General features: G+C 46.4%; 1 protein-coding gene across 1 annotated transcript; it reads right to left on the bottom strand.

The window, feature by feature from the left end:
• Window positions 1–5,675: 5,675 nt before the first annotated feature.
• Window positions 5,676–16,073, bottom strand: LOC115647756 (keratin, type II cytoskeletal 5-like). Its single transcript, XM_030554527.1, has 9 exons — window positions 15,404–16,073; window positions 14,522–14,736; window positions 12,348–12,408; window positions 11,463–11,558; window positions 10,130–10,294; window positions 9,194–9,319; window positions 8,443–8,663; window positions 6,848–6,882; window positions 5,676–6,732 (listed from the first exon to the last, which is right to left on the bottom strand). The coding sequence occupies exons 1-9, from the start codon at window positions 15,992–15,994 to the stop codon at window positions 6,419–6,421; spliced, it is 1,824 nt and encodes a 607-aa protein (XP_030410387.1). The 5' UTR covers window positions 15,995–16,073; the 3' UTR covers window positions 5,676–6,418.
• Between the last annotated feature and the right edge of the window lie 1,278 nt (window positions 16,074–17,351).

Below are 17,351 nucleotides of genomic sequence, written 5' to 3'. Positions count from 1 at the left end.
CCCCTTTTTTGCCACAGAGAAGAAATTTGTCGTCTTAGTCTGCTCCAGGGACAGTCACCCTGCTCTTGTCTCAAAGGCTAAGATGAAAAAATTAGAACTGGTTGAACATTTTTCATTTAAATATTTTTTGGATAGAAAATGTCTTTTCGATGTAATGGAAGTTTCCACCAAACCAAGCTCATGAGAACATAAGAATGGCCATATTGGATCAGACCAATGGTCCATCTAGCCCAGTATCTTGTCTTCTGGCAGTGGCCAATGCCTGGTGCCCCAGAGGGAATGAACAGAGCAGGTTATCATCAAGTGATCCATCCTGTCGCCCATTCCCAGCTTCTGGCAAACAGAGGCTAGGGACACCATCCCTGTCCATCCTGGCTAATAGCCATTGATGGAGCTATCCTCCATGAACTTACTGAGTTCCTTTTTGAAGTTCAGTTTTCCTAGAAAAATTTCCAGTTTTCATCAAAAGCCGAACAATTTGCGGGTTGGGGGTTTTCAAAGAAAATGACAAAACATTTCTAATAAGCTTTGCTTCGTTTAAGCTTTTTCTTTTCAGATTTGGATGGGAAATTATTATTTTATTTCCTCTCGAAAAACGCTGATGAAAAATGTCATTTCCCAACCAGTGTCTTTAACAAGTATCTTAAATGAAGCAAAGTGTATTAGACACGCAAGAGAAGATCAAAGCAAAGATGATTGGTATAAGGCAGGTCTCTGTCAGAGACCACACCAAGCCTCTCCCAGGAATTTCATAGTGACAGCAGAGGTGGGTCAATGGCTAAACTACTTACAGTTGCCATAGGAATGTGTGTGTCAGTCTTTCCTTCTGTTTCTTTGCATCACAGCCGCTCAGAGATCAAGCCTGTCAGTGAGACTCCACCCTTGCTCCAGGACAGATCATGCCTCCAAAATCCAGACAAGAATCAGTTCATCCAAGCGTGGATCTCACCCCTCCTTCAGGGAAAGGGAGGTCAGACCATTTCACAGTCCAACCTCTCTCTGACTCATGCCTTGAGGAGGGCTTCTCCGTCGGGTCAGGGTTGCATGGATTGGAAGGGAGATGGAAGAGTGGGTGGACTGGGTTTGGGCAGTGAGACACGCATTTCCCTCTCCTACTTTCCCTGTAGAAATTATGGAGGGAAGGAACTACAGCCTGGGGTGCTCTCTTTTCCTGGGGAAGAGCCCTTTAAAAATAGCAGGGAGCAGGGCAAGGACAATCATGAAAGTACCTTGAGGCCACTCACACTCTTAGATTGCTTTGAAGTGTAGGTGTGACTTGCTCACTCCAGGATGTCTTCTCCTGAGGCAACAGACTTCGCTGGCGCTTCGCGTCCTGTGGGGTGACTCCACCTCTGTCTCTTTGCCCCGCTCAACAACCCCCGTTTTTATTCGTGGCCGCCCTACTGGAGATCTGCAGTCTCAGTGCCTCCTACACAGAGTGTAGCATTTCAGAGGCTCCTTTGAACCACCTTCATTGATCTGCTCTAGGAATTATTTACGGGGATTTCTCTGGCCTGGGTTATGCCGGAGGTCAGGCTGGATGATCACAGTGGTCCCTTCTGGCCTTGGAGTCTCTGCATCTAGAAACCGCCATAGAGATTAGCTGAGTGCACCTGTTATCCTAGTCTGTGTACAATGTATTAGACCCTATGGACTTGATTCCCAGCAGCTGAGGACTTTCTCTAGTCATTTACATGGGGTAGTGAAAACTGTATTGAAACAGTGAGAAAACTGTATCTCTTTAAATCCTCCAGGGTTTTTCTGGTCTTGTTTGCAGGCTAGGGGGCTCTACAGGGAAGCATGCAATCTAGGTTTCACCGCAGTTATCACACTCACTTCACATTGCCGTAAATCACTGCATAAAGGGGCAGAACAGTGAAGGTCAGACCCTAAGCATCTAGAACTCAACCCTAGGGGGTTCTTGGCTGAGTTTGATCTTCATGTCTTGGGTCCGCTTTTAAAAGGGGCTATATTTCCTTAAGAGATCAAATGTGTCAATTACAGCTGAGCCCATGGACTGGGTACAGGCCATCACGGATCCAGTGGGCATCAAGGGGTGATTCGTGTGGGAGCATTTGTTAATGCTCTTCTAGAATATCTCTGTAGAGTTTAGGGAACTGTTAATTCATCTCCAGAACCATGTTCTGTGGCTATTAGGGGCCATCAAAACCCAATGTGTTTACTATCTAGTTCACTTATCTATCTTAAGCCAGCTCTGCATGGGACTGAAGGGTCTAGAGGCAGCAATCTAAATACATCATGGAGTACTGTAGCCTTTTTTCTATGAGCAGGACAATTTAGCATAGGGAGGTGGCATCTCCCTGTGAATGGGGCAGGGGTTTGGGAGGATGGTGGGAGAGTGAAGGTAAGTATTGAGGTTCAGTAGGCAGGAGGGAGGCAGCCAGCTCCAGATGGATCCTGGGGGTTCCTACCTCCTCCTGGACCCATCCCAACACCTTTGGGCTCCATGGCACCTGCTCAAGACTCTCTGGGTCCCACTGTCACCTCCTCCTCCCCCCGAGCATGTGTGTGTTTACATGGGGAAGGAACCTCCATAGTATTTCCACTAAGGGGCGTTAGCACCCTTTGGCCTCCCCCCCCACCTCAGTTTTGCTATCCCTGCTATTTAGCGGTGGGTTGGAGAAGCAAGAAGCTACATTGGAATCATTATATGTGTAAGCTGAGATTTCCAAAGAAACCTAAAGGCTATTAAGCATCCAGCTTCCATTGGAGGCCCCTTTAGAAATTCCCCACCTTAACTGATCAGGGGTGCTGACAGGACTAAGAGATCAGATTCCAGCTTAAGGCAGAGCGTATGCTCTGGCAACACTTATTTAATCAATAGTCTAACATCTCTTCGTTCCTCCTGGATGGAGGGTAATTCTCTTCTTCTGCTTAATAAAACAAAGCCCTGGAAACCATGCTGCTGGAAAGCACCGTGACATTGTAGTGTAAGCTATAGCTAATGGATTTGGAATTTCCCCTTGGCTCTGTTCCACAGCCAACTTTTCGGCTATGGTATCTGATCACAGACAACAGGGTTGAATTACCCTCCATAGATCATTTATACAGTTATGTTCATGAAATATGGACAGTGTTTCCTTCCTAACAAACATTTCTAATTCTGTTACTTCTCTGGTTGTCACTACGAGTCAGATTGCAGAGCTGTTGTACTGACCCAGCCTGGTACTCAGCCTGGGTGGGTCTCATTAGCTCCATTAAAAGGAAGCGTGTTTCTGGGGCAGACGAGAGCTAGAGGGAAGAGCAGAGCAAAATCTTGAACAGCAACCACTAGAGGGAGCTTGGGGACAAAGAGACATTTGTAAAGCCATGTTTTAGCCTTTTAAGCTGAGATATCTGGTCACCGAAGGGATCTGGATAAGAATCAGGCATTCAGTTTCTCTAAGACCTATTGAAAATCTCAGCCTTTATTAAAAATAAAGTTAAACTCCAGAAAGGTAAAGGGTGGGTCGTATCCATTCTGAAGGACCAGCCACAGTATCCATTGCTTGTGTCTGCTATGGTAGGGCCAGTTTGGGGATGTCACCTGTTCCGACTGTATTCCACAAATTCTTATTCTGAAGCCACTGACTTTCACTGATGTAGTTCAGGTTAGGTCAGCATTTCCACTGTTAACTAAGGATGTTTTTTGTGGAGAGGGTGTTATAATGGTTTAGACCAGGGGTAGGCAACCTAAGGTACACGTGCTGAAGGCGGCACGTGAGCTGATTTTCAGTGGCACTCACACTGCCTGGGTCCTGGCCATCAGTCTGGGGGGCTCTGTATTTTAATTTAATTTTAAATGAAGCTTCTTAAACATTTTAAAAACCTTATTTACTTTATATACAACAATAGTTATATATTATAGACTTACAGAAAGAGACCGTCTAAAAACGTTAAAATGTATTACTGGTATGCGGAACCTTAAATCAGAGTGACTAAATGAAGACTAGGCCCATCACTTCTGAAAGGTTGCCGAATCCTGGTTTAGACCCTGCCAATAAACATTGAGGCACGAACCCTTGTGAAACATTTGGAGGGTGCTACCCGCCCCACTCCTCTTTGTCCACTTCTTCAAATGAGTGTAGCTTCAGGGGAAAAGGAGGATTTTTTTTTTTGGTTAATGTCCTGGCCTGAAATTCAGCAGGCCTGAGTTAATAGAATCATAGAATATTAGGGTTGAAAGAGACCTCAGGAGGTATCTAGTCCAACCCCCTGCTCAAAGCAGGACCAATCTCTTACTAAATCATCCCATCCAAGGCTTTGTCAAGCTGGGCCTTACAAATTTCCAAGGATGGAGTTTCCACCACCTCCCTAGGTAACCCATTCCAGCGCCTCACCACCCTCCTAGTGAAATAGTGTTTCCTAATATCCAACCTAGACGTCCCCCACTGCAACTTGACCATTGCTTGTTCTATCACCTGCCACCCCTGAGAACAGCCGAGCTCCATCCTCTTTGGAACCCCCTTCAGGTAGTTGAAGGCTGCTATCAAATCTCCCCTCACTCTTCTCTTCTGCAGCCTAAATAACCCCAGTTCCCTCAGCCTCTCCTCGTAAGTCATGTGCCCCAGCCCCCTAACCATTTTTGTTGCCCTCCACTGGACTCTCTCCAATTTGTTCCATACTCGGTTCTCCCACCAGTTTTGCAAGACACTTTGGGCAGCTCATGTAATCTCTCTGTGCCTCAGGCCCTCATCTGTAAAATGAGTGTAATAATTCTTCCTTTCTCCGACCTTTCATCTCTGGACACGGTGGCTACATTTAAGGAGCTTAATTCCCAGCTTGGGTAGATGTCGCATGCTCGTGCACTAAAAATGTCTGCATAGACACATCAGCACGGGCAACGGCTGGGGTTAGCCACCCAAGCATAGATCGAGGATCTCAGCCGGGATTGTACTTCTGCAGCTATCCTGCACGGTTGTCCCTGGTGCTGTGGCCATGTTGCTATTTGTAGGGCACTAGCTTGTCCAAAGTTCCAGCTAAGCGGGGAATTACACCTCCCAGCTGCAATGTAGACATATTCTGTAAGCTTTCCAAGGCAGGGACTGTCTCTTGCTAGGTGTTTATAGAGCACTTAGTGCTGGGGTCACCAATCCAAGCCTGAGAAGGAGCCAGAGTTTACCAATGGACTTTGCCAAAGAGCCACAGTAATACATCAGCAGCCCCCCATCAGCTCCATCACCCTGCTCCCAGTGCCTCCCACCCACCAGCAACCCCACCAATCAGCACCTCCCCCTCCCTCCCTGCACCTACCAATCAGCTGGTTTGTGGCGTACAGGAGGCTCTGGGAGGAAGCAGGGAGGAGTGAGGGCATGGCAGGCTCAGGGGAGGGGTCAGGAAGAGGTTCGGTGGGGGCAGGGCCTGTGGCAGAGCCAGGGGTTGAGTAGTGAGCACCCCCCTCCCCCGGCACATTGGAAAGTTGGCGCCTGTTGCTCCAGCCCTGGAGTCGGTGCCTATACAAGAAGCCACATATTAACTTCTGAAGAGCCGCATGTGGCTCTGGAACCCCAGCTTGGCCACCCCTGGCCTAGTGCAATGGAGAGCTGCTCTCTATTGAGGTCCGCTTGTGCTACGATAACACACCTCATAATATTTTGGGGAGGAAAAAACAGTAAAACGACAGTTTAAAAATGACAGATGCTGTTTATTGAACATACAGTACCAGACGCCCGAAAGTCAAGGGGCTGTAGCCATTAGGACAAAGAATTAGAAATCAGTGCTGGAGTTTATACATCAAAAAAAGCAATCACCTTTTCCACCGGATCACTCTCAAAAAAGATGGCGCCGAAGATATTTTTTTAGTTGCCAGGAGGACACCCTCAGCTTAGAACACATGTTGGGACACAGATCTTACTTGATTATAGTGTTGTGTAACTATTTCTTTGGGTAGAACAGATGGATTTGTAATTTCGTGAGGCTGACGCTATGTTTTTCTTTTTTACTGTGAATTAAATGAACATGCCCAAACAGGAAAGAGATTCCAGGTAACATATATCTAGGCACGTTCGCACAGCATGTAAATGGAAATCCCCTTTTCCAGCAGCTGTAAGTGATGGATTTAACAGGCTGTGGTGATCAAATGGGTCCCGATTCAGCAAAGTGCTTCAGCTTATCTTTAAGTTCACAATTCCAATGGGAACGAACGTTAAAGCACGTGCCGAATCAGGAATACGGTCTGGCCTCTATGCTGGTCAGAACCCCACATGTGAAACAGATTGCAAGCAATGCTTTGGCCTACAACATTCCTGATTTCCATGGTAAGATCCTGGCTGTACCCAATCCACGGGGAAAAGGTGAAAGGACTTGAGTGTGGGGGTTAGCTCAGCTATTTACACAATGGATTTCTACGGGCTGCACTTGCTTTCAGTAGATAGGAAACGTGTTTTCATTCATGCAGGGATCGCTGGGGGCCTCGTCTTTATCTGATGGATTTTTTGCTGGTCGTGGTCTTGGATACGATTTTCACGCTGGAGCTGCTCCTCCCTCCGGAGCTCAGACTTCCACTCAGGCCTCTTCCACTGCCAGAGCTGAAACCACCGCCACCTCCAACGCTTATCCCGCTTCCGTAGCTATATCCAGCACTGCTGCTGCCGCCAAGGCCGAATCCGCTCCCGCCTCCAATGCCGAGACTGTAGCCGCCGCCACCTCCTCCGCCACCTCCCAGGGAAAGCCCACCTCCATATCCTCCTCCCAGGCTGCCTCCACTGTATCCAGTCGAGGAACTGACCACCGCTGCAAAATGACAAGCACAACAAGTGAGATCTCTGTGGTTTCCAGAGGGAAACCAAACCCACACATCAGCTTCATTTGGAAAAGCCAGTGATAGGTCAGAGGTCGAGTCACTTACAGATGCTCACAGGTCCAACTCCCTCTCCTGCCAGCCTGTTAGGAAAGAGAGAGACAGGAAGGAAAGGATGTAAGTGACGCCCTCAGTTCATAGACAACTCATGACCAATACAGATAGATTTGCAGACATTAAGGTCAGAAGGGACCATTGTGCTTATCTATTCTGATAACCCATGCCTGAGAACCTCCTCTATGGATTCCTGCATCCATAACTCATGGCTGAGCCAGCACATATCTTTTAGAAAGGCCCCCAGTCTTGACTTAAAGACCTACAGTGGTGGAGAATCTACCCTGACCCTAGGTAAGGGGCATCTTATTTTGAGTCTGAATTGATTTAGGATCATAGGCTGGAATTTTCAAAAGGGTCTTACCTACTCCCTTTGAAAATTCAAGCTCCATTGCTTGTTAGAGCCGACCGGTATTTTTCAGGATTGGAAATTTCAGGGAAAAACTTTTTTAAGTCCATGGAAAAATGGGAAGGGGAGATTGGAAGTTTTCTGAATGTTGGTGCATTTTCTCGCTCCCATTTTCCAGCCAGCTATGAAGCCAGTTGACATTTGCTGAAAGCCCAGATGAAATGTTTAGGTAAAAAATGTAGAATGCTGATGAAAACAATGGAAAAGGAGGGAATAGTCTCCAGCCTGCCTCACACATATCGTTTTGTCAGCTAGATTTTCAGCCTTATGAATGCTTCCAGCATTAGGATTCATAGAATCATAGAATCATAGACTATTAGGATTGGAAAGGACCTCAGGAAGTCATCTAGGCCAACCCCCTGCTCAAAGCAGGACCAATCCCCAACTAAATCATCCCAGTCAGGGCTTTGTCAAGCCTGACCTTAAGCACCTCTAAGGATGGAGATTCCAACACCTCCCTAGGTAACCCATTCCACTGCTTCACCACCCTCCTCGTGAAAAAGTTTTTCCTAATATCCAACCTAAACCTCCCCCACTGCAACTGATTCCCATCTTTAAACTCTGAACCTCAGTCAAACATCACACATCATTCTCCATCTAATCTAGCTCATGGTCATGGGATTGCATTTGCAGCTCCTTATCCCATCTCTGCTTCAATTACAGCAGCATTTTACCTTCTTTTTTATCTTCTCCTCATTACTGGGACATATTTCCAGTGTCACTCGCAATGTGCTAGGAACTGTGCAAACGTGAAGGAAGGCACCTTACTTGCTCACACTACAATGTAGCCTTTGTTCCGGACGTCATTGCGTGTATGTCTACACTGCAATTGGGAGGTGTCATTGCCGCACGTGTAGATAGACATACCCAAGACAGCTTTGATCAACCCAGCTTATTAAAAATAGCAGTGAAGCCACAGCAGTACAAACTAACAGCTTGAGCTCAAGCCTGGGTGTGTACTCAAACGTGGAACCCAGTCACTGTCCAGGTGTTACGGCTTATTTTTAGCAAGTGAGCTCAGTCAGAGCTCAGGCAGGTTCTGCAGTCGCACCTCGGCATTGCTGGGTAGACATACCCTGAATTATACCGCTTAGGTTCCAATCTCGCATCTTGCTGTCAGGGGAGCAATGGGGCTGCTCGCTTGCCTCAGGGATGCAGTATCATTGCATCATGCACCCACCTGCTTTCCTCTCCTTCCAGCAGCTTCCTGTAGGTGGCGATCTCGATATCCAGGGCCAGCTTGACGTTCATCAGCTCCTGGTACTCCCGCAGCTGGCGGGCCAAGTCTGCCTTGGTCTTCTGCAGGGCATCCTCCAGCTCAGTCAGTTTTGCTCGGGCATCCTTGAGGGCCATTTCACCGCGCTCCTCGGCCTCGGCGATGGCCGCTTGCAGGCTGGCGCACTGCAAACCAGGAACGTTGAAGTGTGGTTAGTAATTAATGGGGTAACCAAATGCGAGAGTGACCGCTCCCTCTGAGCATGTAAACCCATGTAAACCTGGAGTAATTAGCATGAGTCTCCTTTGTGCAAATCAGGAGTCACTCCATTGAAGTTAATCGATACGATTCTCTTTTGCATGCACCAGGGTAAGTCAGGCCTCACTGCACTGAAGTCAATGGATATGATTCTCTTTCTCCTGCACAGATGCAACTCAGGAGTCAGGCTATTGAAGCCAATGGGTATGATTCTCATGGTAATGGAGATATCATGGTAATGGAGGCGCTGCAAGTATGAGTGCTCGGTGTGCAATGCACAGTGTCTCGTGCACGCTTCCGTCAGGCTGGCATCTCCATTTCTTACAAAGCGAGAAGACCCTCAACCACCTCCCTGCTCCAAACCCATCAGCTGAACCGTTATTCAGCGCACAAGCCCCAGCCTGTGCCTCACACCCAACCACTAGCCTGCCCCAGGTAACGAGAGGCTCCACCCTACCTGCTTCTTCACGCTGTCGATTTCATTCCGCAGCCTGTGGATCATCCGGTTGGTCTCGGAAATTTCGACCTTTGTGTTACGCAAGTCATCACCGTGCCGCCCGACGGAGATCTGCAGCTCCTCAAACTAAATATTCAGACATGAGGGTTGGGGGAGAGGAGAACACGACCCATTACTTACTGCAGCATTGAGGAATTGGATAGCATCCATTTAAATAGTTTGGAAGCCCTATGTCTTGTACTGCAGAAGCCACCGGACACTAGCAGGACAAAGGTTTATGTATGCAGCCGGGCCTTGTGTGTCTGTCTAGCATTAGTAATCTCAGTACTTGGAATCCAAATGTCTTTCCACTTATTCTTAATGTTGCGTATAGAGCAAAGACACACTTGTCATTACTACAATAAAGAAAGCATGCACGGCCTCGCACCCCATGATGCTGGCTCTGCCTCTGACTCTTTGGGCAATGAGCGTCAAGTCACTTAAAAGGTCCCTGCCTCAGTTTCCCCATATTTAAAATGATACTTATCCTCAACTGTTAAGTGTTTTGCAAACTAATGATGAAAATCTCTGCAGAGTAGTTTACTATTGTTATTACTGGGTGCAATGAGCCAAATTCATTCCTGATGTAACTTAAAAACGGCCATAGTGGGTCAGACCAAAGGTCCATCTAGCCCAGTGTCCTGTCTTCCAACAGTGGCCAATGCCAGCTGCCCCAGAGGGAATGAACAGAACAGGCAATCATCAAGTGATCCATCCCCTGTCATCTACTCCCAGCTTCTGGCAAATTTGATCAGTCTAAAAAATGTGATCCTGTACCCGTCTAAGTCAAGCATAAAGCTCCCATTGGCTTCCGTGGTGCAATGTGAGGAACTGAATGCAAGCAGTAGATAAGAGGAATTTAAAAAACCAAGAACATTATTAGCCTTCAGGCCTCACCTTGGTCTGGTACCAAGACTCTGCCTCAGCTCTACTCCTGTTGGCAATCTCCTCGTACTGCGCTTTGACCTCCCGGATGATACTGTCCAAGTCCAGGCTTCGGTTGTTGTCCATAGACAGGACGACGGAGGTGTCGGAGACCTGCTGCTGCATCTGGCTCAGTTCCTACAAGAGACACGAAGCCTGGATCATTTGCATTGTATGTAGAGCTGACACCTGTGAGGCAACTGGTGTCCTGAGATCCTTGTCCATCCTGCTGACCACTTGTGTCTCTCTGTTTCCTTGGGCTTCCATGTCTGTCTGTCAGTATCTGCCTTTCCCTTCTTGTCTTATACTTAGATTGCAAGCTCTTTGGGGCAGAGACTTTTTTGTTCTGCATTTGTACAGCACCTAGCGCAGTGGGGTCATGGTCCTTGACTGTGGCTCCTAAGTACTACCATAATACAGCTAATAAGTAATAATGGACCTGGTCATAAACCTGTCTTTTTTCCTCCAAGAAAAATGCTGAGCAACAATTTTTCCTTTAAAATGTTTTGATTTTTTTTGGTGTGGAAAATGTCAACATGTAATAAAGCCAAGGGTTTGGTTTTTTTCATTTTGATTTAATTTGAATAAAAACATTCCTTTTGAGGACTTTTCAAAAACCCTACCAGACAAGCAAAATGAAACCAACAAAAATGTTTGGGAATTTTACCATTGAAAATTTTTGTCAAAAAAGACATTTTCCCGCAGGAAAAAAATCTCAATTTTGGTGAAAACTCAAATTTTTTGGCAGGGGTTGAAAAATTCTCACCAGCTCCAAATGTATGGGATAGACTGGCCCTTCTCTTATTTGATTTTTCTCCATGACTCTCCGTGATCTGTCTGCTGCTGAGCCATCAGCCACTGGGATCAATAGAGAAGTCAGTCCTGTCGTTTGACTAGTAGCAATTTGTGTGGCTGGTTCAGAATTCAAACCCTGCTGCTGATGGATGATGAGGAGTTTGTTACAGTGGTGCATACTAGTGCTTGTTTATCAGAGGAAGTATGGTACAATGGTTAAAGCACTACCCTAGGACACCTGGGTTTAATTCTCTTCTCTGTGCGACGTTGGGCAAATGCTTTAGTGTCTCTGTGCCTGAGATTTCCATCTGTCAAATGAGGATAATAATACTTCCCTACTTTACAGGGGTGTTGGGAGGATAAATACACCGACAATTATGAGGTGCTCAGGTACCATCTTAAAGGAGACCATACAAATACCACAGACTGACACATCCCCAGTCATCAGTGCCTGGTGCAGTAGGGTGGGGAACTCTCTAAGTTTCTAAAAGAGTGCGGGACCGATGCTTACCGCTTCAAACAGAGCTCTCAGGAAATTAATTTCATCCATCAGCGCGTCTGCTTTGGCCTGCAACTCGACCTTGTTCATGTAGGAGCCGTCCACATCCTAAAGGAAAGAAAAGAAAAGTCACGGACACCCTGATGAGCCACAGAGTCAGCCAAAGGGCTGAACACAGCAAAAAAAAAAACCCACCCGTCCACTGTCATCAGCCTTTGCAGAGTGTTATTGCCTAAGCGGTCGCTGCATCGCGATGTAGAAGGTCTTTTAAAATGTGTCATTCAAGGACAAGGCCGGACCCTTCTTCTGTGGCCATGGGTGGGCCTAGGTGAGCAGAACTGAGGTAGTGCCCCTTGGGGCGGGAGGGGCCGTGTCGTTCCAATCGGTGCAGGGATGATTGGGATGGGGCAGGGGGCAGGGGGCTGGGAGGGCGAGCAAGGAGAGTTACTGGGACAGAGCAGCCAGCTTTCCAGCTGGGGAGGGGCATCCTGGTAGTTCTGACTGCAGTTCCTACAGCAGTTCCTAGGCAGCCGGTGTCAAGTGCCTTGTGGCAGCCCTGGACTTGGGGGTGGCAAAGGTTTAGGGTGCAAGAGGGTAAGGATGGGGCTACTAGATTTACCACTAGGTATAGCCACTGGCCATTGTTTTCCATGTAACAAGCATGCAACCAGCAGGGAAGAGGCCTTCTTCCTCTCGGGCCTGACTCGGGGGGTTTCATTTCCAAGGTGAATGATGCCAGACCAGTTTACTGCCAGTTTGAGCTGTAATCCTCCCAATTGCACAGGGGCTGGGGGGTGGGTGGGGAAGGGGTTCCAGAGCTCCCACTGGTGTTGGTCGGACTCTGCAGTACCTCACACCTCTTGGACTCAGGCCCGTGAGTGACGCTGGGCTACTCACCTTCTTGAGCACCACAAAGTCATTCTCTGCAGCTGTGCGCCGGTTAATTTCATCTTCATATCTGTTGGGAGAGAGGAGAGAGTGGGCTAGATCAGGACCCATCCTCTTGTGTCACTAGCGGAGAAGGCACGGACCCTGCCTTGAGTGCAGGGGACTGGACTAGAAGATCTCTCAAGGTCCCTTCCAGTCCTACATTCCTGTGATGCAAGTCACTCCTATTCCAAATGATAGGGGTCGTGAGGGGGGAAGGATTTTAAATCCAGAGCAGTTAGGAACCCAACTCCCACTGAAAATCAATGGGAGTTGGGTGCCTAGATCCAACCTGTGCTTATGAAAATCTCTCCAAGCTTAGCTAATGGTACCAGGTCTTGTGGTAGCAGAATCCACATCGTGAAGTGACTAACTGTAGCATTTCGCCTACAACTGCCTCAGAGGGAAATGGTCCAGTGTGTTGCATGCAAGCATCTGAGGTCAGAATCCTCAGTTCAAATCCTTGCTTGGCTACAAACTTCCTGTAGGACTTTGATGGAGTCAGACATTTTAAAGTGACCAAAGCGCCTAAATCCCTTGGGAGCTCTGGAAAATGTTTCCCTCCATGCCTCTATTCCCCATCTTTAACAAGGGGTACTAGCACTGCCCCCCTTTGAGGGAGTGTTAAGATAAATATGCTCGCAATCGCAAGCTGCTCAGATGCTGCGCAACCTGGGGCCATATAAATACCATTGATTTTCTTTAGTTGTGGCTTGCTGAAAGAAGGGTTCTACGTTTGAAAAATAATACGGAGTCCAGAACTGACACACTTGCTTAAAATCTAGCCCCAGAAGTAAGAGTAGCTATTGGTTGGTTACTCACCCGAAACCTGCACAGAATCACCCACATTGTTAAGTTTCTGCATTCTTAGTAGTCCCAGCTGAAACCAATGGCACTACCCGCCAGGCATCAAGTTAAGCATATGGACAAAATCTTTGCAGGATTGGGGCCTATTATCAAGTGTCACTAATTGCTTTAGATGCAACTGCCATGGAAATGCCTGTAAATACATCATAAATCAGCCTGTCTAACTAACTGTACCATTTATTCCAAGATCTTTTAGCTGGAGTTTTGCAAAAGCACTTCATTATGACAAAAAATTTGCTTCTGTGAAACTTCATGGCTTAGGGCTAAATCAAAGAGGCAGGGTGGGTCTTGGCAAGATCGGAGAAAGGAAGCGTTATCTTGACCGCGCTGCGGAAAATGTGATCTGGATGTCTCCATAAGGCTTTTGTCAACTCTGTGCCTGATTTTGGCATAGGAATTCAGATGAAAGAGGCAATGAAGAGGGATTTGAAATAAGACACGGTCTGTTTCCCATGCAGTATTTCCATCCTCCAGAAACCATAATATAATGAGTAAAACAGACTATGTATTATTTTGAACCATTAAAAAAGCCAATGAAATTACAAGTACAAGAAACACAAATGAATATTAGAAGCCAATTCATGCCATGCCACATGCCAATATTATGTGCGAATTCCTAAAAACACATCTATCTATCTATCTATCCATCCCCATCTACCCCATCCATCTATCTAAACTTTTCTGATCCTCAAGTCTAATTTTCTCAGAACTGCACTTTGCCAGTCTTGCTACCTAATGCTTTATAGGCTGCAAGGATTAAGAGTGTCTTGTAAATATGAGGGATGGAGAGAAGGCATTTTAGATATGGGTAAAATGTTTAAAAGCGCCTAAGTCCCATGGAAAGCCACTGGGATTTAGGCACTTAAGTAACTGTCACTTCTGAAAATCAAAAGTTAATGGGTCTTAGTTCTAAGCGCTAGGTCACTTTTTGAAAATGGGACTTAAGCTCCTACGTCACTTTGGTGCCTTTGAAATTTTTTCACATGCACTATATTTGTGAATGTGAATTTTAAAATCCTCTGCTGTTTTATTTTTATCAAATCAGTGGGTCAAATTCTGATCTCAGTAATGCTAGCGTAACTCCACTGACTTCAATAATGGAGTTAGAGCCAGATGCTCCGAGATCAGAATCTGGCTCAGTGCTTGCATCTGCTTTGAGAGTAGCAAATGCCACGTGATGCCAGTGTAAGGCATTTTGATGCTCAATACAGAATGAAATGCCTGGCTTGGTTTTTCATGCATGTCAATAGCCTAGATTTCAATGCAGACTTTCTTACTTATTCTTAAAATCCTCCACCATGTCTTGCATGTTCCTCAGTTCTGTATCCAGCCTTCCTCTCTCCCCCAAGAGGTTGTCTAGCTGCCTCCTGAGGTTGTTAATGTAGGCCTCAAAAAGAGGATCCAGGTTCCGTTTGACAGTCGTCTGACCCTGTTCCTGCAGTAGAGTCCATTTGGTCTCCAATACTTTATTCTGTTGCTCCAAGAATCGGACCTGGGGAAAAAAACAGAACCCAGAGGCAGGTGCTTAAACCTATTCAAACAACCCACAAAATCACTGACAAGGAAAAGGTTGATTGTTCAGTTCAGGGCGGAGAGAGAGAGGGGGGGGGTAGGGAGAATGTGAAAGATACTTTTCATATAGGAATTTTGGGACCAGGTGCCAGATTTTCAATTGCATTTAGGTAACTAAAGATGCAGTCAGGATTTTCAAAAGAACTTAAGCAGGTTAGGCACCTACCTACTTGGGTACTTTTGTAAAGCCCATTAGGTACCTACCTTTAGGTGCCTAAATATCTTTTAAAGTCTGGTTCCAGATTCACGACTACTTAAAATCAGTGTAACCCCATTGAGTCCAATGGTGCTCCACCGAATTACAGTAGCTGAGAAGGATTAAACAAAACAATTTATTGTGTCCCCCCCTCCACCACCCCCCAGCAGGTCTCTGTGACAAGGAGATTTAAGAAAAATTCCTGGTTTTTAATCAGCAATTTCTCCTAATACTAATAATCCGCTGCCTATGGCTAAACCATGGTGAATACAGAAATTGCCCAGACAACATATGCTCATGGAAAAGGATAGCATTCAATTTTTTTTCTGGAAGACATTGAACTATCCAGAGAAGTTACTTTGCATCCTGTGGGTTCAGGAAAAGTTCTCACCTTGTCAATGAAGGAGGCAAATTTGTTGTTGAGGGTCTTGATCTGTTCTCTCTCCTGCAATTTCACTTTCTGGACCTCCGGGTCAATATCCAGGTGGAGCGGCGCCAAGAGGCTTTGGTTGACCGTCACTTCGTGGATGCCACCAGGTGGACAAACGGGAAACCCAGGGCCACCCCTTACACTGAACCCAGGGCCACCCAACACATAGCCACCGCCAGCACCACCTAACCCATACCCGCCACCTCCACCGAGACCAAGACCACTGCCTGCTCCACCACCGTAACCAAAGCCTACTCCTCCACCAAAACCGTATCCTCCACCACCACCAAATCCACTCCGGAGACCTCCGCCAATGGCACTGTAGGAAATTCTTTTATTTCCACCTAGGCTATATAGGCTTCTGCTGCCAAAACCTCCACCGCCACCAGCTGCAAAGCCACCAGCTCTTCCTCCTCCAACTCGAGAAACAGAGACCGAGCTGAAGCTGCTTCTGCCACCACCACCAAAACCTCCACCTAAGCCAGCAGAACCTGAGCTGAAGGTCTTGCTTCCACCCCCACTTGTTGATTTTCTCATGGAGATTCGACTCATGGTGGCTCGTTCAATTGAAAACTAAGAGTGGAGAGCAAAGTGTGGGAATAGAAGCTGTGCTGCAGGAGAAGAGCAGAGAGCGAAGGAGATGGAACCCCTCTGGTGTGAGAGAGGGGAGCTGCTTCTTTTATCTGCTTGGAGCACTTGGCAGGGATGCAGAGACAATCCGCTGCGTTCATGGGCTTGACGTACCTTGCAGCAACTTGTCTTGTCAAACACACCTAGGTAGCAGCCTGGCTTTGAAAAATGCATTGTTTGTGGGCAAGAAAGTAACGGAGTGCACTTACTTGTCCTTGCACAGGAGGGTGGTTGTTTTTTTAATTAAACGAGATTGTAGGCCTGATTCTGAAACACTGACTCATGAGATTTGGCAAGAAGAGGCTACTCGTGTGTGTCAGGACTAGTCGCTGGATCATCCACTATCACAGAGCTGATGTAAAAGACCAACCAGCTGCTCTATTAACGTGAACAATGCAATTGACTTTAACCGGTAAAGTTACTTCCACACTCAAGTCTTTGCAGGGCTGGGGGGATGGTTCTTACGTTGCAAAGGGGCTGCAAGTTCTTATTGCAGAGGACATGATGCACAATCTGCTTAGAAATCTGCATACCTAAAGACATCAATAATGCCAGTTTCAGCTATTACAGCATTGCTGTGCGAGTATGTGTGAGTGTGTGTGAGAGATTTTCAAAGGCTCCTTGGGAATTTAGATGACCAACTCTTGATCATTTTAGTGGGAGTTGGGTGTGTAAATCCTTCAGGCAACTTGGAAAATCTTAGCCTTAAGTTTTTTGAGCTTTAATTTGGCTATGGCAAACAGAGCTGCAAATGGCTGTTGAAATGGCTTTCAAAGATGAAGCCAACTAATCCTTGCACCAAAGAACAAATCAATGACGCCCCACATTTCAAGAGAGACCCCATTGCAGAACTGTGTAATGAGGCTGCAGATCATGTTCATTCAAAAAAATATCTATACTACATTAGGGAGCATTATCAAGGTCTTTTCCTGTCCCCTAAGGAAAAGCATTATAGATTTGAACTGGAATGAAATCAATAGGGGTCTATAGAAATTACTCAAATTCTATAGGGTCAGAAAGACTCTTCAGCCTTGAAGTTACTGGAGCTACACCAGCTGAGGATATGGTCTATGGAATTTGGTACATAATGAGATGTCTACAGTCTGTTTGAATTATATGGAATTATACAGGAGGGATGAAATTATCTATTAAATTCTATAGGAATGTTTTTTTTTTAAACCTATAGAAAGGGTAATATTTCCTATTCAATCCTACTGGACTTCTCAGGCAGGACCAATTCTAAAAGTAAGGGAGTGAGGCTATGTTTTTATTGTGCTTG

This window comes from Gopherus evgoodei, chromosome 3, assembly GCF_007399415.2.
Source record: "Gopherus evgoodei ecotype Sinaloan lineage chromosome 3, rGopEvg1_v1.p, whole genome shotgun sequence".
In the NCBI taxonomy this organism is placed as follows: domain Eukaryota; kingdom Metazoa; phylum Chordata; order Testudines; family Testudinidae; genus Gopherus; species Gopherus evgoodei.
Note: the sequence above shows the minus strand (reverse complement) of the source record. Positions and strands in the feature narration are given on the sequence as shown.

Coding starts and splice junctions, on each gene's coding strand:
- LOC115647756 (XM_030554527.1), bottom strand. CDS start 15,994: ATGAGTCGAATCTCCATGAGAAAATCAACAAGTGGGGGTGGAAGCAAG. Junction 12,409..14,521: donor GTGGAGGATTTTAAGAATAA/GTAAGAAAGTCT, acceptor CTCTCCCAACAG/ATATGAAGATGAAATTAACC. Junction 6,733..6,847: donor AGTTGGACCTGTGAGCATCT/GTAAGTGACTCG, acceptor GTCATTTTGCAG/CGGTGGTCAGTTCCTCGACT.